This window comes from Dreissena polymorpha, chromosome 4, assembly GCF_020536995.1.
Source record: "Dreissena polymorpha isolate Duluth1 chromosome 4, UMN_Dpol_1.0, whole genome shotgun sequence".
Classification (NCBI taxonomy): Eukaryota; Metazoa; Mollusca; class Bivalvia; order Myida; family Dreissenidae; genus Dreissena; species Dreissena polymorpha.
Window position 1 is genome coordinate 77299432 of NC_068358.1, and position 19912 is coordinate 77319343.

At 34.3% G+C, this 19912-nt stretch overlaps 2 protein-coding genes across 48 annotated transcripts in view; both read right to left on the reverse strand.

The window, feature by feature from the left end:
• The window catches only part of LOC127877382 (sushi, von Willebrand factor type A, EGF and pentraxin domain-containing protein 1-like), a 117408-nt gene that overhangs the window by 79954 nt on the left and 17542 nt on the right, over positions 1-19912 (reverse strand). The window lies entirely within an intron of this gene.
• On the reverse strand, positions 16017-18563 carry LOC127877384 (uncharacterized). Its single transcript, XM_052423205.1, has 3 exons — positions 18243-18563; positions 17585-17836; positions 16017-17161 (listed from the first exon to the last, which is right to left on the reverse strand). The coding sequence occupies exons 1-3, from the start codon at positions 18424-18426 to the stop codon at positions 16140-16142; spliced, it is 1458 nt and encodes a 485-aa protein (XP_052279165.1). The 5' UTR covers positions 18427-18563; the 3' UTR covers positions 16017-16139.

Genomic DNA, 19912 nt, shown 5'->3' on the forward strand with positions numbered 1-19912 from the left:
TGGTAATTCCCCTGCCTATTTGACCGAACTTCTATCCACGCCGATTTCTAAACGCAATCTTAGATCATCAGCATCATCAATAGGCTGTTTCAATGTACCTTTCAACAAGAAAAGATCATTCAGTGATAGAAGCTTCAGCACTGTAGGTCCAAAACTACGGAACAACCTACCTTTGAGTTTAAGACAATGTACTTCAATAGACACTTTCAAAAAACGACTTAAGACATACTTGTTCGGTGACTTTTTTGCATATTTTTAAGGTAATACGTGATGTACCTGTGTATGTTTTTAATTTGTGTTTAGATTTTTTTTAAATTTCTACTGTACAACGCCATTGAATATGTTTTATACGTAGAAATAGGCGTTCAATCAAATGCTCAAGTTTCAAGTTTCAAGAATAAGAAAAATTGATGTTAATTATCTGATCTATTTCGTCTGCCAACATTCTACTACTTCCGGGCATTTTACCTCATTTTTTCAATAATACGCATGAATTTTGTTTCGATTTGTGGTAAGTTAGTCCATGGACAAAATTTTTCAAAGGCTCTGGGAGTACGTTAATATGGACTACCCTTACCGCATGCGGGCCCACTGAAGGATACACACATTTGTAAACACTATCATTGTTGTATAAGAGTGGGCAATAGACAAAACATTATCTATATCGGAGTATTTTAATACCTTTTAGTATAGTTAAATATGAACTCTTACTTCCAGCATTAAACGAAATAAAAGATTTAATAATTTATTCCCTTGGCTACCCTCCTCTAACTTTCTTTCGATGAGAGAGTGCCAGACATGTGAAGAGCTATATTTAAAATTACTCCTACGCAGTTTCGTGTGCACAATAATTAAGGCCCCGCGTTTAAAGCTAAAAAAGGGCACAATACAAGATTCAATTTTATTAAAGTCCAGCCTATAATAAGTCATATCCACTCGAGAAGAGAACTTTGATATATCAAGCGGTTTAGTTTGATCTAAATTGCAATAATTGTTCATTCATGGACGTTTATTAACAAGAAATGTAAACGAGAGTGTTCCCATGCCAGTATCAATCGACGACTAGGCTTCCCGTGCCAGAAAAGTGAGCCGATCGAGAAGCTTTCCGTACCACAACAAAAGCGAAAGTAGGCATTTTTAAGTAAAATTTATGAAAATTTCTATATAGCGTACATTGAACGTAAGGATTTGATCGTAAAGATGATAGCAATGGCACTAGATATTTGACATATTAGGGAAAAGCTATGTTAAAATGTCATCAAAGTGGCATTTACGCACGATTGTTCCACCAACCTCGTCATCATTCCATCTTCGATAGAGTTTGTGATACGTGTTTGGACCTGCGGAATACTCTGAACCTGTAGCTGGATATATGCTTCAACTCATGGACCAGCTCTTTTTATGCTTTATATATATATATATATTTCTTAATTTTTTTTCTCTGACGGATTTCACAATGTTTTATGAAACTATGCTATTACATAATTTAGATATGCTCACCTGTTGTCACGATACATGTATGTTCATTGTTTTATGTGACCTGTGAAACATAAAAAAAGATTTGTTCTGTTCTGTTGTGTTCTAAATACATTCCTCAGTATAGTATCCGAGTGAAAACTCAAATTAAGTAAGTAGGTAAGTACTAAATGTTTAGTAGCTATCCTCTAATTATTTAGTAGGTACAACCGGAGTTTTCGAAATGCATAGGAAATATTAGTTGAAACCTACTAAAGCTCGATTCGTCATTGTCGGCTTTGGAACTTCTTAAATGTACCCCGGGTACTCCTTGGTATTCTTAAATGTACACCGGGAATGGAAAATATGCTAACACATACCCGGCCGATTTAGACTGTACCCAAGTATTATTCAGCCCAAAACCCGATGTCCTAAAACGTGCTACGGAATACGAAACAAAATTTTCTTCGAAACAAACTTCATCAACAAGCTTTTTGAGCAGCAGTTTCGATAATATTAAGGCTATTTAACAGAATATTGACATAAATATAAACATAATTGATTACAAAAAATTGCCGACAACGACCAACTTAGAGTTATAATTAAGCATACTTAAGAGTACCCGGGGTACATTTAAGTAGTACCCGAGCCGACAATGACCAATCGAGCTCTACTAAACTTTCAGGAAGCTATTCATATTGTGTATGTATCTATTTAATCACGCAAGTGAGTGCGAGTGGACAACCAATCAAAACTATGCAAGATAAAGCATGTTTGTTTTGCAATAACGCCAACTTCATGTCATTGCAACAACTTAATTAAGCCAAATGTATGTATGAAAATGGATTTGAAAAAAATGAATAAACAATTCATAACGGATTAGAGATTATGTAATACGATCACTTCAAGCTTCATTATAACTGGAAGAGTGATCGAATGTTTATTAAGATGCACTTCCCCAAAAGTCGAAAAGGTACGATAATTCATTTCATTTTTTACCATGCTATCGTTAACTAAGAACCAGTTCTTGAACTTCTTGTTATGACTTTCATATTAAAGGAACAGTTATGGTATATGTCATTAAAAACAAAATTGAATACATGGGATACACGATGGCCGTGTTATGATATTGTTTCATGTAAAAAAGAATTTGAATAATCCCAATATTTACGAGCGAACGCGAGATTGGCTTCGGTCGTGCTTCGAAGCACGGCGTTGTTCTCATCGCTTTTAGGAGCGCACGAGATTTGAACCATAAAGAATGACAATGAACAATGCTGAATATACGTACATAGTTCCTATACTTAAAAACATCACTGTTTTCATTGTTTTGTTTGAGTTCATTTCAAATTCAAACTGTTTTTATGTTTCATTAAAAAGCTACGAATGTGCTATACCAGGATGATGTAAACAGATTACGGATTGCTTATTTTTGATTTCACATTTTCCCGGCATCATAGATCTGTCCAAATTTATTGTATTATGAAATGAAGCAATGTTATTGGCTTAAATAGGTTCGTTTGAGAAAAATGTTTCGTCAGCATGTCGTTTGTTTTTCATGAATACCGAGCTCATCGCGCGCTTAACAAAGCAATGTAAAAGTTAAAATTACCCTAAGATTGATATGATTTCATCCTGAATAAATGATTGTTATAAAATTCTCAAATAGTTTTGACAAATAAATGTAAAATTTTCTTTTTCTCTCTGTTTGAATGTCACATTGTACAGCTAACTCAGGGTCGATTGTTCACGATTTCATCAAAACTTTTACAGAAAAAACACAACATGTGTATTTTTTTATAAAATACAACGATAGAAGAAAATATACTCCGTTTGATATAAAGTACATGCATTTGATTTGGGATTTGATTTGAGTGCTGACATTTTAAAGTGACTTTTTTAGAATAGAACACTTACACAGTTTGCTTACAGTTAAAATTTCATTGAATTTAACGGCACAGTATAAACAAATACATGATCGTTCTAGTGTTGTAGATTACAAGCTTGCAAACAAGTCGGAGTGAAGTCAGACGCTTGGCAAAAGGTAGCGTTGCAATATACGTCTAGTCCCTCCGGATTTCCAGTATATTCGAAGTCTTGAAACATGAATGTAGTCTCATGTGTAGACTGGGACATGATGTGTGTGTTGCCGTCAACTTCACAGCTTCAAAATATATATGAACAACTTTAAACATTACTAACTTGTAAACTGTACATTAATCAATGCGTAATATATTGATGTTTGTCGTATAAACACATAATTGTTATCTGTGAATGGACAATTAAAGGAAATTATAATAGCTAGATCCTATATATTCGATTATCATGCATCGGATATGCATTACACAAATCATTTGCGTAAATTAATATATATTAACATTTACCCGTCATTAATCAACATGTAGTCAGACGTTGAGTTTGAGTTTTGCCAAGGTTTCGTATAGCAGGAGTGGAGACGCATCTTTATAGACCAATCATTAACTGTAGTATACACTTTAACGTAAATGGTACCACCAACGCTGGCGTGCAATGGATTTCCGGGTATTTCTCGTGTAAAGCTTGGATCCGAATAAAACCCAAGGTTAATGTTGTTATGCACTACGACGGAAGAATGGTGCGTGTTTACGTCATGATGGATGTGATAAGACGTTGCCTCGCGACGTATGACGTCACACTCAATTGTATATGTCCATACGTGGTTCCGGATTATGTGTGGATTTAGTGTGTCAAGAGTGGCATATACAAGTTTGTTTTCATATATGATGGTATCATTGGATATCTAAAAGGAATATAAGCACCATGAAGATCCACACATAATCAGGAAAGAAGTTTCTGTGAACATACGCTGGTCTTTTATTTAAGGCAGTCATTATGATTAAATGACTATGTTACAATTATATAAAAACTGAAAACATGTTGATCCAAAAGTTACGGAAGCATTTACAATTAAAGTTAAAAATTGACATTAGAGCATTTAAGCAAGATGATTGTACCTTTTCGTTCGTTAAACAGTCCTGAAATCCAAATGTATACTGAAGAACGTTACGACTTAAAGATCCTCTGCAAGACGAATCACCAAAATAGATGTCTGTCGATGAAATAGAAGGGTACATCTGCTGCAGAAGCGAAAAAACAATGGATATGTTCCATCCAATGTTACTGCACCCCGCATGCATCGCATGTTCTAGATCCGTACCTGAAAAAGTATTACACATAAAATTTAATTTGCTCTTAATATTAACGTTATTCTGATGCCCAACACATTCAACTGTACTTATCTTCTCGGTTGTTTGTGTTTTTTTCCCCATTGAAAGAATCTAATCTTGTCCTCTAGTCCTGCACAAAGCAACTACACAGAACCGACGTCCTCGATTACACAAGTGGCCAGTATTGCTTCACATTCCGTTGCTATCACATACTGTAGTGTTCTCTCCACTAAGGATTAACCATCTTTGGCACGAAATCGATGCCAGAGCTCCGACCAATGTAACGGCCCACAGTATGTTATTTACAAAAGATACTGCTAATAATATGTTTCCAAATTGTATCAGCCACGACATCTCTCTTGGGTTTTACTTTCAAAATAAAAACAAACAAACTTACAACAAATTATGTTTTTAGATAAATAAGTGAGGACAAGCATTTTATATTTTCTCATTAGAACTTGCTTCTTTTATTCTTTTTTGATTTAGATAAGTTTAACTATTTGTCGTATCATAGTTAACCACGGTAAATCATCAAGTACTTTCTTTATAAATCCAATATTTTATTGATTCAGATATAAATCTTCTAACTTGTTAATTGTTATTCTTCGAGATGACATTCATCTCCTTAAAAAATAAAACTGCGAAATGAAACAAGTCAACATTTATTTATTTCAATATATAATCTTCTTAACAACAAACATTCACCAAGCTTCTCTCGACAGATCATTATTTTGAGAATCATATACTAGTACATTTATCTTATTAACGAAAACAAATGTCGTTTGGCGGTTGTTAAAGACCTAATCGTAGTATATATGCTGTTTGTGCGGATGAAGTGGTCAAGACGACTAAATCATGTGACGTTTTGACATTTAAGTGTTTTGTCTGGTGGAAGGTTAACAGTAGACTAAGAAAATTACTTATAAAATCTATGGTACATTCATATGTTAGTAATACGTGGCTCGGATAATTTGATTCTCCACCGATTAACTAGATATCGATTCTAAATTATTAGGGACGTTGAACGTCGTCGGAAATGACTATTATGTAATGAATACTCACCGACAAGAAAAGAGTCTTGCAAATATAAACTAATTTATAACCTAGAAAAGTAAGTTCCGAATTGAGACAGAACTTAGCAATCATTCTCGATATATTACACGCCATTTGACATAGTTATAACGTATTTAAAAATGAATTTTTAGCAACGGCTAATTTCATTCTTTGAGGACAGGTATGATCCTTTTAAGTTTATGTTAAAATATGTAGAGCTTTGACACAACATGGAAATTATTTAGCATAATACGTTAAGATTCTGTTTAATGTCAAACGTTTTAATGTTTTTCAATTAAGTTTTGTTGCGTTTTATGTAGAAATAAAACACTTTTGCGTAAACTTTAATGCATGATAAATTTTTATTCGACCTAGCAGCCCGGTTATGTGTCAGTGCGACAAATTTCATTTTGTTTTGCACATCTTTACAGTCAGGTTTAAAACCGTTTTATATATTGTATACAATTCTTTTGACAATTTTTTTTTATTTGACTATTACAACACATACCTAGTTCTAATGCACCCCATGGGGATCGTATAACAAAGACTAATTTCAAGTAAAATACATATATATATTTGTAATATTAAGCTCCGAAAAAATGGTTTAGGGCCTACCTACATGTACTCGACATTTGACAATTGAGTGAGACCTTAACCATATTCTTATGGCTCTGATCTGATCTGATTATGTCGACAAACTGACTGAAAGTGTTCATCAATGCTGCCGATTTTTTATTAAAAAGTCATTCGGTCGTAGGGACTTGAATATATGTATTAGACAATTGTTCAAACTTATGTTTGGGACAAATTGAATTGCTCACAAAAGTATATATGATACGTGACCTTTAAAAGTAACATTGTTCATTCAGGCCAGGGAGCTGTTTTTCGCTCAAGGTCTCATTTTATTTTATTTTTGAGTCATCATGCTGAACAAAATAATACTCCAAACAGGTTGTATTACTTAAAGTGATATTATGCGCATCTAACAGTATATGCTATGTTTATAGGTGTCTATCGCAACCGTTGTTTATGTTTGGTGTTTTCAGTTCATATACACTTATATTTGTTAATGCAGCATCAACATACTAAAACAATATCCCGGAAAGAGAAAAATAATGCATTTTAATAATAACCGTACTTTCGTTTTGACAACTGACGACAGAAATGATGTACGATGTGAATCTTAATTTACTTTTAGCGCAGATTCGTTCATACGACACACGAACACTAACTCCGATCCTAATAAAAAAAAACAGTTCCGCTCGGTTTAGATGACTGTACAGTCATGTAAAATATCGAATACAATATATATTTTTATAAACAACTGGTTGCAAGATGAGTTGCAGATAATTGGTCAGTTACCACATTTTAACTAACTCTTTTGACCTGTTAATTCTTTTCAGCTCAATTCAACAGTGAACAATGCCCATAATATCACTTTAAGAAATTATTCAAATTTATATCTAAATATGTAAAGGAACTGTTTGGATTATATATTCATTAAGAACGAATACATAGTTAAATCACATATCTGTTTAGGTAATAACAACACAATAGCGATTTAAACATATCTGTATTATCATATTTATATTTATTTTCATTATTGTAATTTGTATCATATCATATGTGTAGCAATAATTGCGTTCTGATTTTGTTCTCACAGGCATAGTAACGTTAAAATAGATGCAACTGACAAATTTTAACCGTGTCCATATTTATTTCAAAAACAGATTTATTCCGAAAAACAACGTAAACTGCATTTATATTTGCATCATTTAATTTCGTAACACATAAACTTTTAAATAACCTTAAAGCGAGATTATACGATTTTGTATATGTGTTAAATTTTAATATATTGATAAAATATGTTACAATAACACAAAATAGGCAAGAAAAATTATACATTAAAGACGAATTTCATAAAATGTAGCAAAGGCAAATTAGCGCCCGGAGCCGATTGTGACGAAGATATTTCGTACATATTTTCCTACAATAACCGAAGAATTCGTCGTTTTAGTTAGTGTTCGTGTGTCGTATGAATATATATCGTTGCATGAATTTAAAATGAACCGTTAACTAAATTTAGATTCACATCGTACATGCATGATTTACATGCTGGGTAATTCGATTGTACAGACATTTTTGATTTCAGAATTAAATATCTGGCTTATTTCGCTCATTTCGACATATGTTCTTCTTAACTTTTATTGTAATTTATATTGAAATATATGGTTAATAAGTTTTTTTACACATTTTATATAAATTAAAAAATATTTGACAAAATCGTACAATCCCGCTTTAATATATTGTGCCTCTTCGCAAAAACATCGATTTGCTTTACTATGAACACGGGAACATTATTCAATTACCATCGTCCCAAAAGACAATAACATCATCCGCAGTGCACAATTTTGAGTTCTGGAGAAAATTCATTATACAATTTTCTTGACACTAAATGTAGTTACATTAGAGGAAAAACCAATTCAATCATAATTCAAAGCATACGTAAGATAAGTACACACTCAAATTTAAGCCTCACTTTAAAAACATTGTCCATTGTCAAACACATTTAAACTCTAAATCATGCATTTTTAAAATGAAATTTGTATGTCATTAACTGAACGCAATTTGGACATACAATCCTGAATAAAGTCAAAGTGTCAATTAAAATTAATACAATAATTGTATGATACATTGGAAATTTTATCGTGGCTTTTCAATAATACAGTATCAAGTTTCACAACTTTACGAGATTAACATTGAGATATGTATTTACAATACTTTCTTTTTTTAACAAGATTTAGTTAACACCTGCGTTTTAAACTACTTGAATCTCGGTCTTTATGGGATCTTTTATTTTGTTTATACATAGAGCCAGAGCAAAATAAAGATTAAACATTAAAAACTTGATAATTTATGTCTCTGTGAATAACTTCTGGTGTGTATAAATAAAATGATATTTTTTTTCTTAAACTCTATTATTAACTATTATTTAAATCGGAATACTTTTATTCAAGGTTCATAGTAGCAAGAAATACCCATTTGCATGAGATCAAAAGGTTACATCAGTTTCGGTATGTGGTTTAAATCTTGCAAAAAAGATTCTTACATCAAATTTATAACAAGAAAACGGCAGGGACGGGTGATGCTCCCCAAAGTTTGTTTTTGTCACAATATTGCACTATATATTCAGATAAAAGCAAACGTCTTGAGGGTCATAACTTTGGACAAAATAATACGACGGATGGTTTAGCAACTTAAAAGTTTCAAAGGGCCATAACTCTCTAAATAAATATCTAACCAGAACCCACAAATAACATGCGCATCTCCTCAAGGTAGTTAAGCTTCCCATAAAGCTTCATTGAATTCCAGTAAGTAGTTGGGGAGAAATAGCCCGGACAAGAATTGCACTATATGTACAGTTTATAGAAAATTTCAAAGGCCTATAACTCTGTGAAAATCATCCGACCATAACCGGCTGTTAATATGCACATCTCCTGTTGGTAGTTAAGCTTCCCATAAAGTTTCATTGAATTCCCGTACTCTGTTGCTGAGAAATAGCTCGGACAAGAATTGCACTATATGTACAATGGAAAATTTCAAAGTGCCATAACTCTGTGAAAATTCATCCGACTAAAACCGGCTGATAATATGCACATCTCCTCTTGGTAGTGAAGCTTCCCATAAAGTTTCATTGAATTCCAGTCATTAGTTGCTGGGAAATCGCCCGGACAAGAATTGCACTATATGTACAGTTAATGGAAAATTTCAGAGGGCAATACGTCTGTGAAAAATCATCCGACGAAAACCGGCTGATAATATGCACATGTCCTCTTGGTAGTAAAGCTTCCCATAAAGTTTCATTGAATTCCAGTCACAAGTTGCTGAGAAATAGCCCGGACAAGAATAGCACTATATGTACAGTTAATGGAAAATTTCAAAGGGCCATAACTCATTGAAAAATCATCCGACCAGAACCGGCTTACAATATGCACATCTCCTCTTGGAAGTGAAGCTTCCCATAAAGTTTCCTTGAATTCCGGTCATTAATTGCTGAGAAATAGCCCGGACAAAAATTGTGCACGGACGCACGGACACACGGACGGACGAAGCGGCTACTATACATGTATGCTCACCCCCAAATTTTTTGGGGGAGCATACAAATTTGCTAAAAACACATAGGTACGATCTTATTGTTCTATAATTACTTTATTTGTCTCAATAATACTAGCTATTTAATTACTTGTATTCTTGTTCTTAGTATAACATTAGCCTATTGCAGTGATAACCGAATACATTTTCCATCACAAGTCAACAAGGAGTGACACAAAATGGCACAGCTCTATATTTTAAGTACCTCTTACTTTCCTCTACTTTTCCAACAGAAAAAATGTTGCGATTGTAATCAGATGTTGAGTATATATAGTAGATTCCAAAGTGCATTGTTCATATACGGATGTTATTAAAAAAGAATGCATGCTTTTACTTTCCATTTCATTACAATTAGTTACACTTCTTTGAGTGTTTATTTATTTTAGCAAAGATACGATTAACACACAAAAAAATTAATTCATGATGTTTATGTATAATATGATCATCAAAACTTAACAAATCAATGACAATTCCATGTATTCAATTTGTGAACAATGTTCTCCATCCAGGACCGTTGCTTCAAAGTGAACTGCTCTTTCCGAGTGGGTCTTCAAAAACTTAAATGAATGACGCTCCATCACGCAGCTGCCTTTTTGAAAAGCCCATTCTGTATTATCTGAATTGAAATAAAGACGAATAAACTAAACTAGTACTTTTTCAGCGTTTGGAGTATTGTATCAATGTAAAAATGACAAGATATAAAGGAAATACTAAGGCGATTATTTTCATTGTGCAGTACGCATACACGGATTAGGAGCGTTCAAACTGGATTTTTTAAACTGGATATATAGAATACATGGTAGGTTCCGGGAATGAGACAGGTTAAATTGTTTGCACACATTCAAAAATAGGACTCGCTAAAGTTATTTTCTTTTCCTTAGCATCATTTGATAAAGTTTCGCCATTCCGGCACCAACTGTGTTTTCTCTATATCAAAGATAAAATATTTTGCATCACAGCAGACCATAATTACACAACACTCCCCTGAATACTTAAACATGAGTATTTCTTACTATTTCCTTAATACCCTTTCTATATCCAGATAATAAATGCGATTGCCTCCTTATCACCCCATGTTATGTTTAATTGTCAGCTTTATTAATATTGATGGTAAATAAAGACGCGACTTGGAATGCATACAACTAGCTTGTTATTGTCACTGTCACTTTGCTATAGATGGTCAGTCCCTTTATGTCACTAGAAAACATCCGGTTTGGAGGGTTTGTTGTTTCAAATTTACATGCCTGTCACATAAATGTAAAGGAAGATAATACTTCTCGGTTTGTTCTATTGATGTGAGTCAAATGGTATCGGCAAAACGTCAGAAAAAGTCTTTATGACCTGCCTAGTCCAAAAAAATGCTCTATATGCAATCGTGTGCTTCATGTATGTAACCATCTGTGTATTATATTCATTGACTAGTATACTGGCTATTGGTTCTCAATATTATAAATAATTTTTCGCGACACTCGTATTTGTATATCTGACATTAAAATAATTGCCATGTGTTTTCCAATACGAATACATTACATTTATAAATTGATTGTGTGGCTTCTTTCTCATGCTTACGCGTTTAATACTCCTATAATACAAATTTGGATCTGGGTATGTTAAATGATGACACCAAACATTGTACGTAATGAAATAGTTACCATATACTTTCTTTATCGAGATACTTGATTCCAAAAAGTCATGGTCACACGCAGCAGAATATTAAAGACACAATGAAATCCAAGGTTTCGAATTACCACGCATGTAAACATGTGAATGGACGGTTTACGTTAAACATTGTCATCCTTATTAGTTATAAATCACCTTCTTCGCATTAAAAAAACAACAACCTATAATGTTCGATAGATGACAGTAATGAACTGAGAAACGTGTGTAGGCCGAAGAAATAACATTTCATCAGAGAATGGACACAATTTAGATCAAGGTAATTAACTAGTAATTGTTTTGTTCTCAACCAACACATGTAAGTTTTAGGAACTCGGCAAACATCAAAATCAACAAAAGTGTACCACTGAGCGAAATGTTTGGTCGGGAAACTGTTCATATCAAATATATGTCCACTGAAGGCCCCATGAAGTAGAACTGCAAGTTCAATGTGTGACACAAACGCTTACATCAGTATAATCATCAAATAGGCTTTATGCATGAGGTGACTAGCTGTCTTTTAGCTAAAGCCATGTTGTATTATTATCAACTATTTACTAACTAAATGACTTTGTCAATGACATGAAATAAAACAGATTAAAAAACAATGAACACAAGAGAAAGAAAGTTACATTAAAACTTCATATGGCTCACAACCCCAATAGGGGTCATTATGTTTACAAACAAAAGGCTCGCATCTCGCGCATGCGCAGTAAGCTGGTGGGCAAAAAAGACAACAATGAAAAATGGCTGACACGGCGTTGAAAACAATCGATCCATTATCACCGGATATACAGCTGTCAGATTACGTAAACAAATTGAACCCAGAGGCCAAACAACGATATGTTATAAAGTTAATGTATGATTATGGTCAGAACATCTTGCCTGACCCGTACAGTCTGAAGAATGGTTGGAAAGACGATCCTTCACTGTGGCCTGAAATCGACTATATTGACATCTGGGAATATCTAATTGAATCGCCGGGATCGTTTACCCGAGAGTCGTTGAAAGCATACAAGTCACTAGAAGCTTACAGGTATTGTCGTCATTACGGAAATATATTTGTGAATTAAGAATCATTTGCAATGTTTTGTACTAATTATAACCTTAACAACTGAATGGGTGGGGTAAAGCACATACTTTGAATAAGACCTGTTTAACCCATTTAAGCCTAGTGGATTCTCCCATCCTTCTAAGTTGGATCAATTTATTTCCATAATTAGGGATGTCTAGTATATTTATTTCTATATTTAGAACAATTCTTTCAGAAACTAATTTAAGCAAACAGCGAAGACCCAGATGAGACGCTGCATCATGCGGCGTCTCATCTGGGTTTACGCCGTTTGCAATGTCCTTTTTTCAGGACGCAAGGCATGAACAGGTTAATAATTGTCCAACATTCCCTTCTTACTTATGGGATTATATGACCCTTTCTTATATTTTATTGACTGTCTGTGTTATACCTGCTTTGAGACTGTTCATGACATTTGTAATAAATATATTTTGTACAATTGCAGGTTTGTGATCAGTGGTCATGTTCAGGTTGTTGAGTATCACAACATTGGTGACAACGTCCCATTCTGTGCCCTTCGTGCAAAGGTTATTCCATCACAAAGAGTGTCAGAGAAGCCACATCAGCCATGGATGTATTTAGACAAACAATCTTCGGCTGTATTTTGTGCTCATTGCACATGTGTTGCCGGGTAAGTACAAGTGTAAATCTTGAAGATATGATAATTTTTCATTTATTTTTACATCTACTTGTTTATAAACCAACTTCATTTAAGAAGCAAGTGCACTAAGCGCTAACATCTGCACTTTTCAGACAATAAATATCGTAAACTTTGTACGAGGAAAAAGAAATATAAAAAAACATTTATTTCTATTTTCAGGCTTGGCGAAGTCTGCAGTCATGTGGCAGCGCTCCTCTTCAAAATGGACACTGCAGTGCGCTTAGGTCTGACATCCAAATCATCAACAAGTGATGCCTGTAAATGGAACAGAGCCTTTCGGAGAGAGGTATTTTGTTAGTTTTTTTTACTTGTTGCTTGACACAAGTCTTAATTAGTACATGCAAGATATACTGGAAATCGATATTCAAGCATATTTGTCTAGGATCAACCTTTTTGTTTATAAATAGAAATGACTGCCAACGTAATGTTTGTAGGCTGTTGCCAACTGATTCATTATTATGTATATTATTAGCTAATAATGCATTATTGTTAGTTATGTGCCACAGATGATAATATCACTCACAGACAAATTATTGTGTATATCATGCGCTGCTAATAGTTATTTATTATCTATTGTTATGAAGTACATTAACTATTATTGCTAAAGGGCAGATGACATTTCTACAGCTGTATAATTATTGTTTCAGCTTCAACCAATGACTGCTACAGAGCTACAACCCCTGATGAATGGAAGTAGGAGTAAGCCAGTGCCTTCGGTGATACCTTCTGGAAGGGACCAACTGCCAGATATTTCTACTTTGCAGTCCCTGCAGAAAGTCTGTCCAGAAGCAGTGTTCTTCACCACCATTCCGAAACTTGACTCTGAAGAAACAGAAACAGCTTCTGAAGGTGGGGAGTTTCAGGAGTGTATGCAGTCGCTCAGAGGGTTAAACAGAGAACATGGCACTCTCCCTGTTGACAATGAGTCATTGAGACGTATATGGAGTCATTATAAATGTAGTAAGGAGCAGGTGGACATGTTGGAGAAGGAGACTCGTGGACAGTCTGTTTGTCCACTATGGTTTGAGCACAGAAAAGGGCGGATAACTGGCACGAAAGCCCATGATGTTTTCGTCATGAAGGAATCGTCAAACACAGATAATCTGGTTAGGCTTATAACAGGAAGCAAATGTTACAATTTGTCTGGCAAAGCGGCGGTGAAATGGGGAAATACCAATGAAGAAAAGGCAAGACATGAGTATGCTCAACAGCAGAAGGGGAACCACCAGTATTTGAATGTCATGACTGCAGGTCTGCTGGTTCATCAACAGAAACCATTTATTGCAGTGTCAGTTGATGGGGTAGTAAAATGTGCCTGTTGCCCAAACAGACTGTTAGAGATCAAGTGCCCGTATAAACATAGAGAGAAAAAAATTCAAGACATTAAGGACAAAGACTTTTGTTTAAATGAGGAAGGTGAATTAAAACGCAGCCATAGATACTATACACAGATCCAGCTTCAAATGTATGTACATGATGTGCAATCATGTGACCTGTTTGTCTACACATCTGTTGATAGTGTAGTGGCAACTGTGTCACGGGATGATGACTTTTGTCAGAAACTAGTCAGCAAGTGTGAGGATTTTTTCTTTAAATTTGTGCTGCCAGAACTTGTATCGAGGAGGTTAGAAAAAACACCAAGCTCAGCATGTGAAGTGTCTTCCCAGAGCATCAAGACTTGTGACAATGAAGTTGCTTTATGGTGTCTGTGCCAAGAACCAGAGTATGGTCGTATGATAAAGTGTGAAAATGAGGACTGCCCTACTCAGTGGTTTCACTATGAATGTGTTAACATCAGAAGACGCCCCAGAGGAAAGTGGGTTTGTCCAGAGTGTTCTGACATTAAGGATTAAGATTATTGAACATTGTACTTCTGAGTACTTCTGAAGACTGAGTCATTTATTAAACCAAATGCAAGAGTAATAATTTTTTAATAAAAGTTAGTAATTATTTCTTGATGTTAAGTTTCTTTTTAGGTTTTTATTCTTGTTTTCAAGTAGAACAGACAGGAAAGTAACATGTCGTCATTTTTTATTCAGAACTTATAATTACTTTGCACAAAGTAATACATGTAGTACATATCAAACCAATTCCATTTCATACATTGAAAAGTATCAAATGACATGTTTCTGAGAAACAAACTTAACAACACAAATATTTCTAAATGCAATTAAAGACAAGAATTCAGTATATTAATGAAAAAGTTTCACTGAAATTCTCTATTGAAAAATTATAACATAAAATGAGCCATGTTCTGAGAAACTGGGCATAATGCATGTGGGTAAATTGTATTCCCAGATTAGCCTGTGCAATCTGCACAGGCTTATTAGGGACAACACTTTCCGCTTTTATGACATTTTTCATTTCAATGAAGTCTCTACTTAGCAAATATCCAATTTAGGGGTAAGTGTCGTCCCTGATTAGCCTGTGCAGAGACTGCACAGGCTAATCCAGGACGACACTTAACTCACATGCGTTATGCCCAGTTTTCCCAGAACGTGGCTCATATTATAAAATTTATGTTTACATAAGGATCTAAACCTAAACATTTATAATATTACAATGTAAGCATTTTCTATCTTCTCTTGTGATAAGTATATTAACCTTCTACAATTTGTAAATCATGACAAGATGTTCTTAATTTTAATAGTCAAATTATATATTTGTTGATATTTATGTTATCAATATGTTTTCTGATTGCAGTCATTATTTGTGATTTGAGACATTGTTGGATCAATATGAGAAATATATTTTCACCTGAATAAGTGTATGTTTTTTATTTTCACTTCAATTTATGTACATTTTGTTACTTATAGTAAACACCACTGTCCATAAATGTCAATACATTTTCAACTGCTGCATGTATATTTCATTTTTCAAACATCTACTTCACTAATTTTGATTGAAAGTTGCAAATTGCAGCACAAATAGTGAGAACACTGTCAGAATGTGGCACCATACTTAATGACATCTGAGTACTCAAAATTTTAAAGTTTTTAAGTCTACCAATTGCTCGTTCAACATGGATTCGAACCCTGGCAATACTTCTGCTGGTCTCCACTTGTTGCTGGGTTAGTTGTGCCTGTCCTCGGGTAAAGGCAGGAATTGAAAGAAAGCAATTACGTGCTGCAATTTCCTCGCCTATCAGGAAACCCCTATCCGCTAATACCAAATCACCATATTCAAGCAAATCTAAGAAACCACTCCTCAATGTCACAACTTTGTCTGACGTCCGTCCTCCAAATGCTTTTGAAACGAATGATATAGAGCCCAATGGTGTTATTGCTACCAGGTACTTCAATGTATTATGATGTTTGTAATTAGACCATGTAGCTGCACGTGCCGTTAAATTCCCTGGTCGTTCAATGAAAATTTCCGTACAATCAATAATTGTCCTAGCGTTTCTGTACTTTGGCTTGAATACTTGGGGTAAAGTTCTAAGTACATCTTTTTTGTCCGGCCAATGAATCAAGAATTTCAATTTTTCAGCTAATATTGGAATTGTTCTATTTAGCACATTAGACACAGTTGATTCTGATATTCTAAATCTAATGGCAAGGTCAAAGTTTTGCAAATTCAGCTTGAATTTCATTAAAACAATAATGACTGCATCTGCCTGTGAGTTCAATGATGAGAAGTCTGGCAGAGCTGACTGCACAAAGGACACTATCCACAGCAATGTTGCTAAATTTGGCACACCAGTATAGAAACTGGTTCTCTTGTCAGACACAGACCTATCTTCCTGAAGAAAACTTATACCAAACGAACTCTGAACTTCGGTACGTAAAGAGGAGTTTTCTTCTTGGAGACGACCAAGTTCGTTGATCAGTAACCTCTCGTTTAATCTCGTTTCTGCAAGCTGAAGTCTGCAGTTCTCAAGCTCCTTCTTGATATGAAAGACATCAGCTGCAAATGATAACAAAACTATAAATTTTTAGCAAATATAGGATGGTCTCTTCAAATATATGTATCAAAACAATGCTGTTAATCTTCTTTCACATATTCAGCTGAAAAGCAGATGAAAAATCTGAAGAACTATCTCTTTATGATTAAGTTGCATATAATCAAGTTCTGCAATTCTTGTCAAGTGGTATATGGAAGGTATTGAATGCATGTACTTTTAATCCATCTATTAAATTAATATTTGTGGCACATGAACTTGGTGTTGGGGAGTTTTTGTTTGATTCATCCTTGATAGCATTTTAATAGTTAAGACTGACAGTCTGTGGGTAATCAACTGTATACATGTTATCATCACTTCATCAATATTGGTCAATAAAAATCAAAGTCTTTATCTCCAACTTGATGTTCAAATATTTATGGACCTACTGTCATTGTTGCTGTCTCCGGGGGGACTATTTTCTATATCAGCATCACAATGTGTAGACAGATCGAGCAGAGTAGAAGCAGCAGACCGCCGTTCATTCTCATCAAGCTCCATGGCAAGCCTTTTTCTTCGCCTTGATGTTGCCCTTTCATAGCGTCCAACTTTAACAACAGGTGTTGATGTTGTCATTAATTCGTATCCCATGTTCAATGTTGGCACGTAATCGGGATCATCTTTGTTGTGGCTAGCACAGCCTGAAATGTAGATGATACATCGTTTGTGCTCATTAACAAATCAATAAGGCTAAGCAACCCTGAGCTTGAGAAGTGATATACACTGGTACTATAGTACACTTGTTGTCATTGGGTAAATATTTCTTGCTCAGTTAATAGTTAATAAACCAGTATCAAATGTTATTTTGAAAAAAAAATCACAAGCTTGAAATATCTAAATTTCTCAAAACTCATTTAAAAATGGTTAGGAACCTCCCGGTATAAAAACTACGGTATGGTGCCTTCAGTTTTCAGAAGTTTGGATAAAAATGTCATATACACTTACCTAAACAATTACAGACAAGATTATAATACTTTTATTTTGATAAAAAAACAACGAAAACATGCGTGTCACAATAAAACTTCTTATTTAATAAAGCTCGCTTACCTGACAGAAAGTGATTTCCACAAACGCGATCTTGATTGTTTGGCTGCCAGTTTTTTCTGTTGATAGACGAGAGCCAATTATTTCTTCTTTCTTGGTCATTTTTGCTTGGGATACGATGCCACGAAAGTCTACTCCCCTTTTCCCATCGATTTGTACAACCTACGACCACACAAGATTGGACCATTTCAAAAAAATAATTGAAAGAATCTGAATATCAGTTGTACTGTTATGAAGGAAAACCAATATGGCGATTATCGGTCTTTTGCCCACCAGCGCTGTTTACATTCTATTAGCAGGTGCGCGTGACGTCACGGTGGTGTTCCCTATACCGACACAATAGCTTGTACATTTACAATGTTAGAAGTTTCTTTTCTGTCCTTCGACATCAACCTATTTCATTCCGCCATTAAACAATTACATAATTATTCGATTTGAATACATATGATATAGAAAAAAATGGGATTGTATCTCAAAGCAAATAATATAGTTTAAGTTAATACTTTTAGTTTTATTTAATGATGTACATTTTAAAAGGAAGATATTGCCTTATACGTGAATGTACCAATCTACTTTAAAAAGTTACTCATTTTGTATGTATATTTCAATGTAAACAAAATAAATGATCAAATAATAACTAAATTAGAATAATTGAGTTAAATTATAGGCACATCACAATCATAGAACAGTTGTGACAATTAATAGCAATTAGCTAACTCTGATGTGTCTTAAAGCAGTGAAGAAACAAAACAATAACGTGTATTGTGGATCTTTTACCATCCCCTTTGTTTCTCAGTTAAAAAGTTTATTTTCCCACGTACCTGACAAAACCTTAACTCTAATCCAGGTAGAGTTTTCAATCCTTTTGCTTAATTCACTGAAATAGCTATAATTGTTGCGATCAAATTATTTACGTGTTAGCACTTTAACTTTAGTAACGAAAATTTACTAAAGTTAAGTTCCTAACATTCCAACTTATGTGGTACTTACCATGGACGGGGTTTTCATGAAGAAAATACTATCCATCGGTAAGATCGATTATATATGCTGATATTTAAATTATAATTAGGATTAGCAGTTGTAGGATACATTTTCAATGCTTAATTCATTATTTAAATTAATTTTATGAAACAAAAATCCCGTCTGCATTTTCCTTCCTTATTCATACTGTCTGCGTTTTCTCGCCTACGATAAGTAAATAGAAAACAACACGCAGACACAAAGAAAACACACAACGCCGTGAAAAAAGCAAGATCAAATATAAATTTCATTTATTGTAGCAAAAAAAGCAGTATTTGTTTAATTGCTTATTTTTGATTTTGAGATTTTAAGCAAAATCTTCACTTCTTCGTTATTAAAAATTCCACGCGAATACAGTAGTTGTAAATACCGCCAGTTCTTTCGATAAACGCTTTGATTGGTCGGTTACACATATCGCAATCGCTTGCCCACTGTCATTTACAGCCGCCATGTTTTTGATATCAGAGGCCAACCCCATACCAACTGGTGCAATAGTAATACAACCATCCTTTCTGTCCGCACAGCGTAACTCCGTTAACCAAAGGCCTATCGAGCAATATATACCGAGTCGTATCGGGTGCATACACAGCCACAAACGAAACTAAGAAAATGATAGGAATTGCTCAGTAACATGAATTGAAAGTAGAGACTAA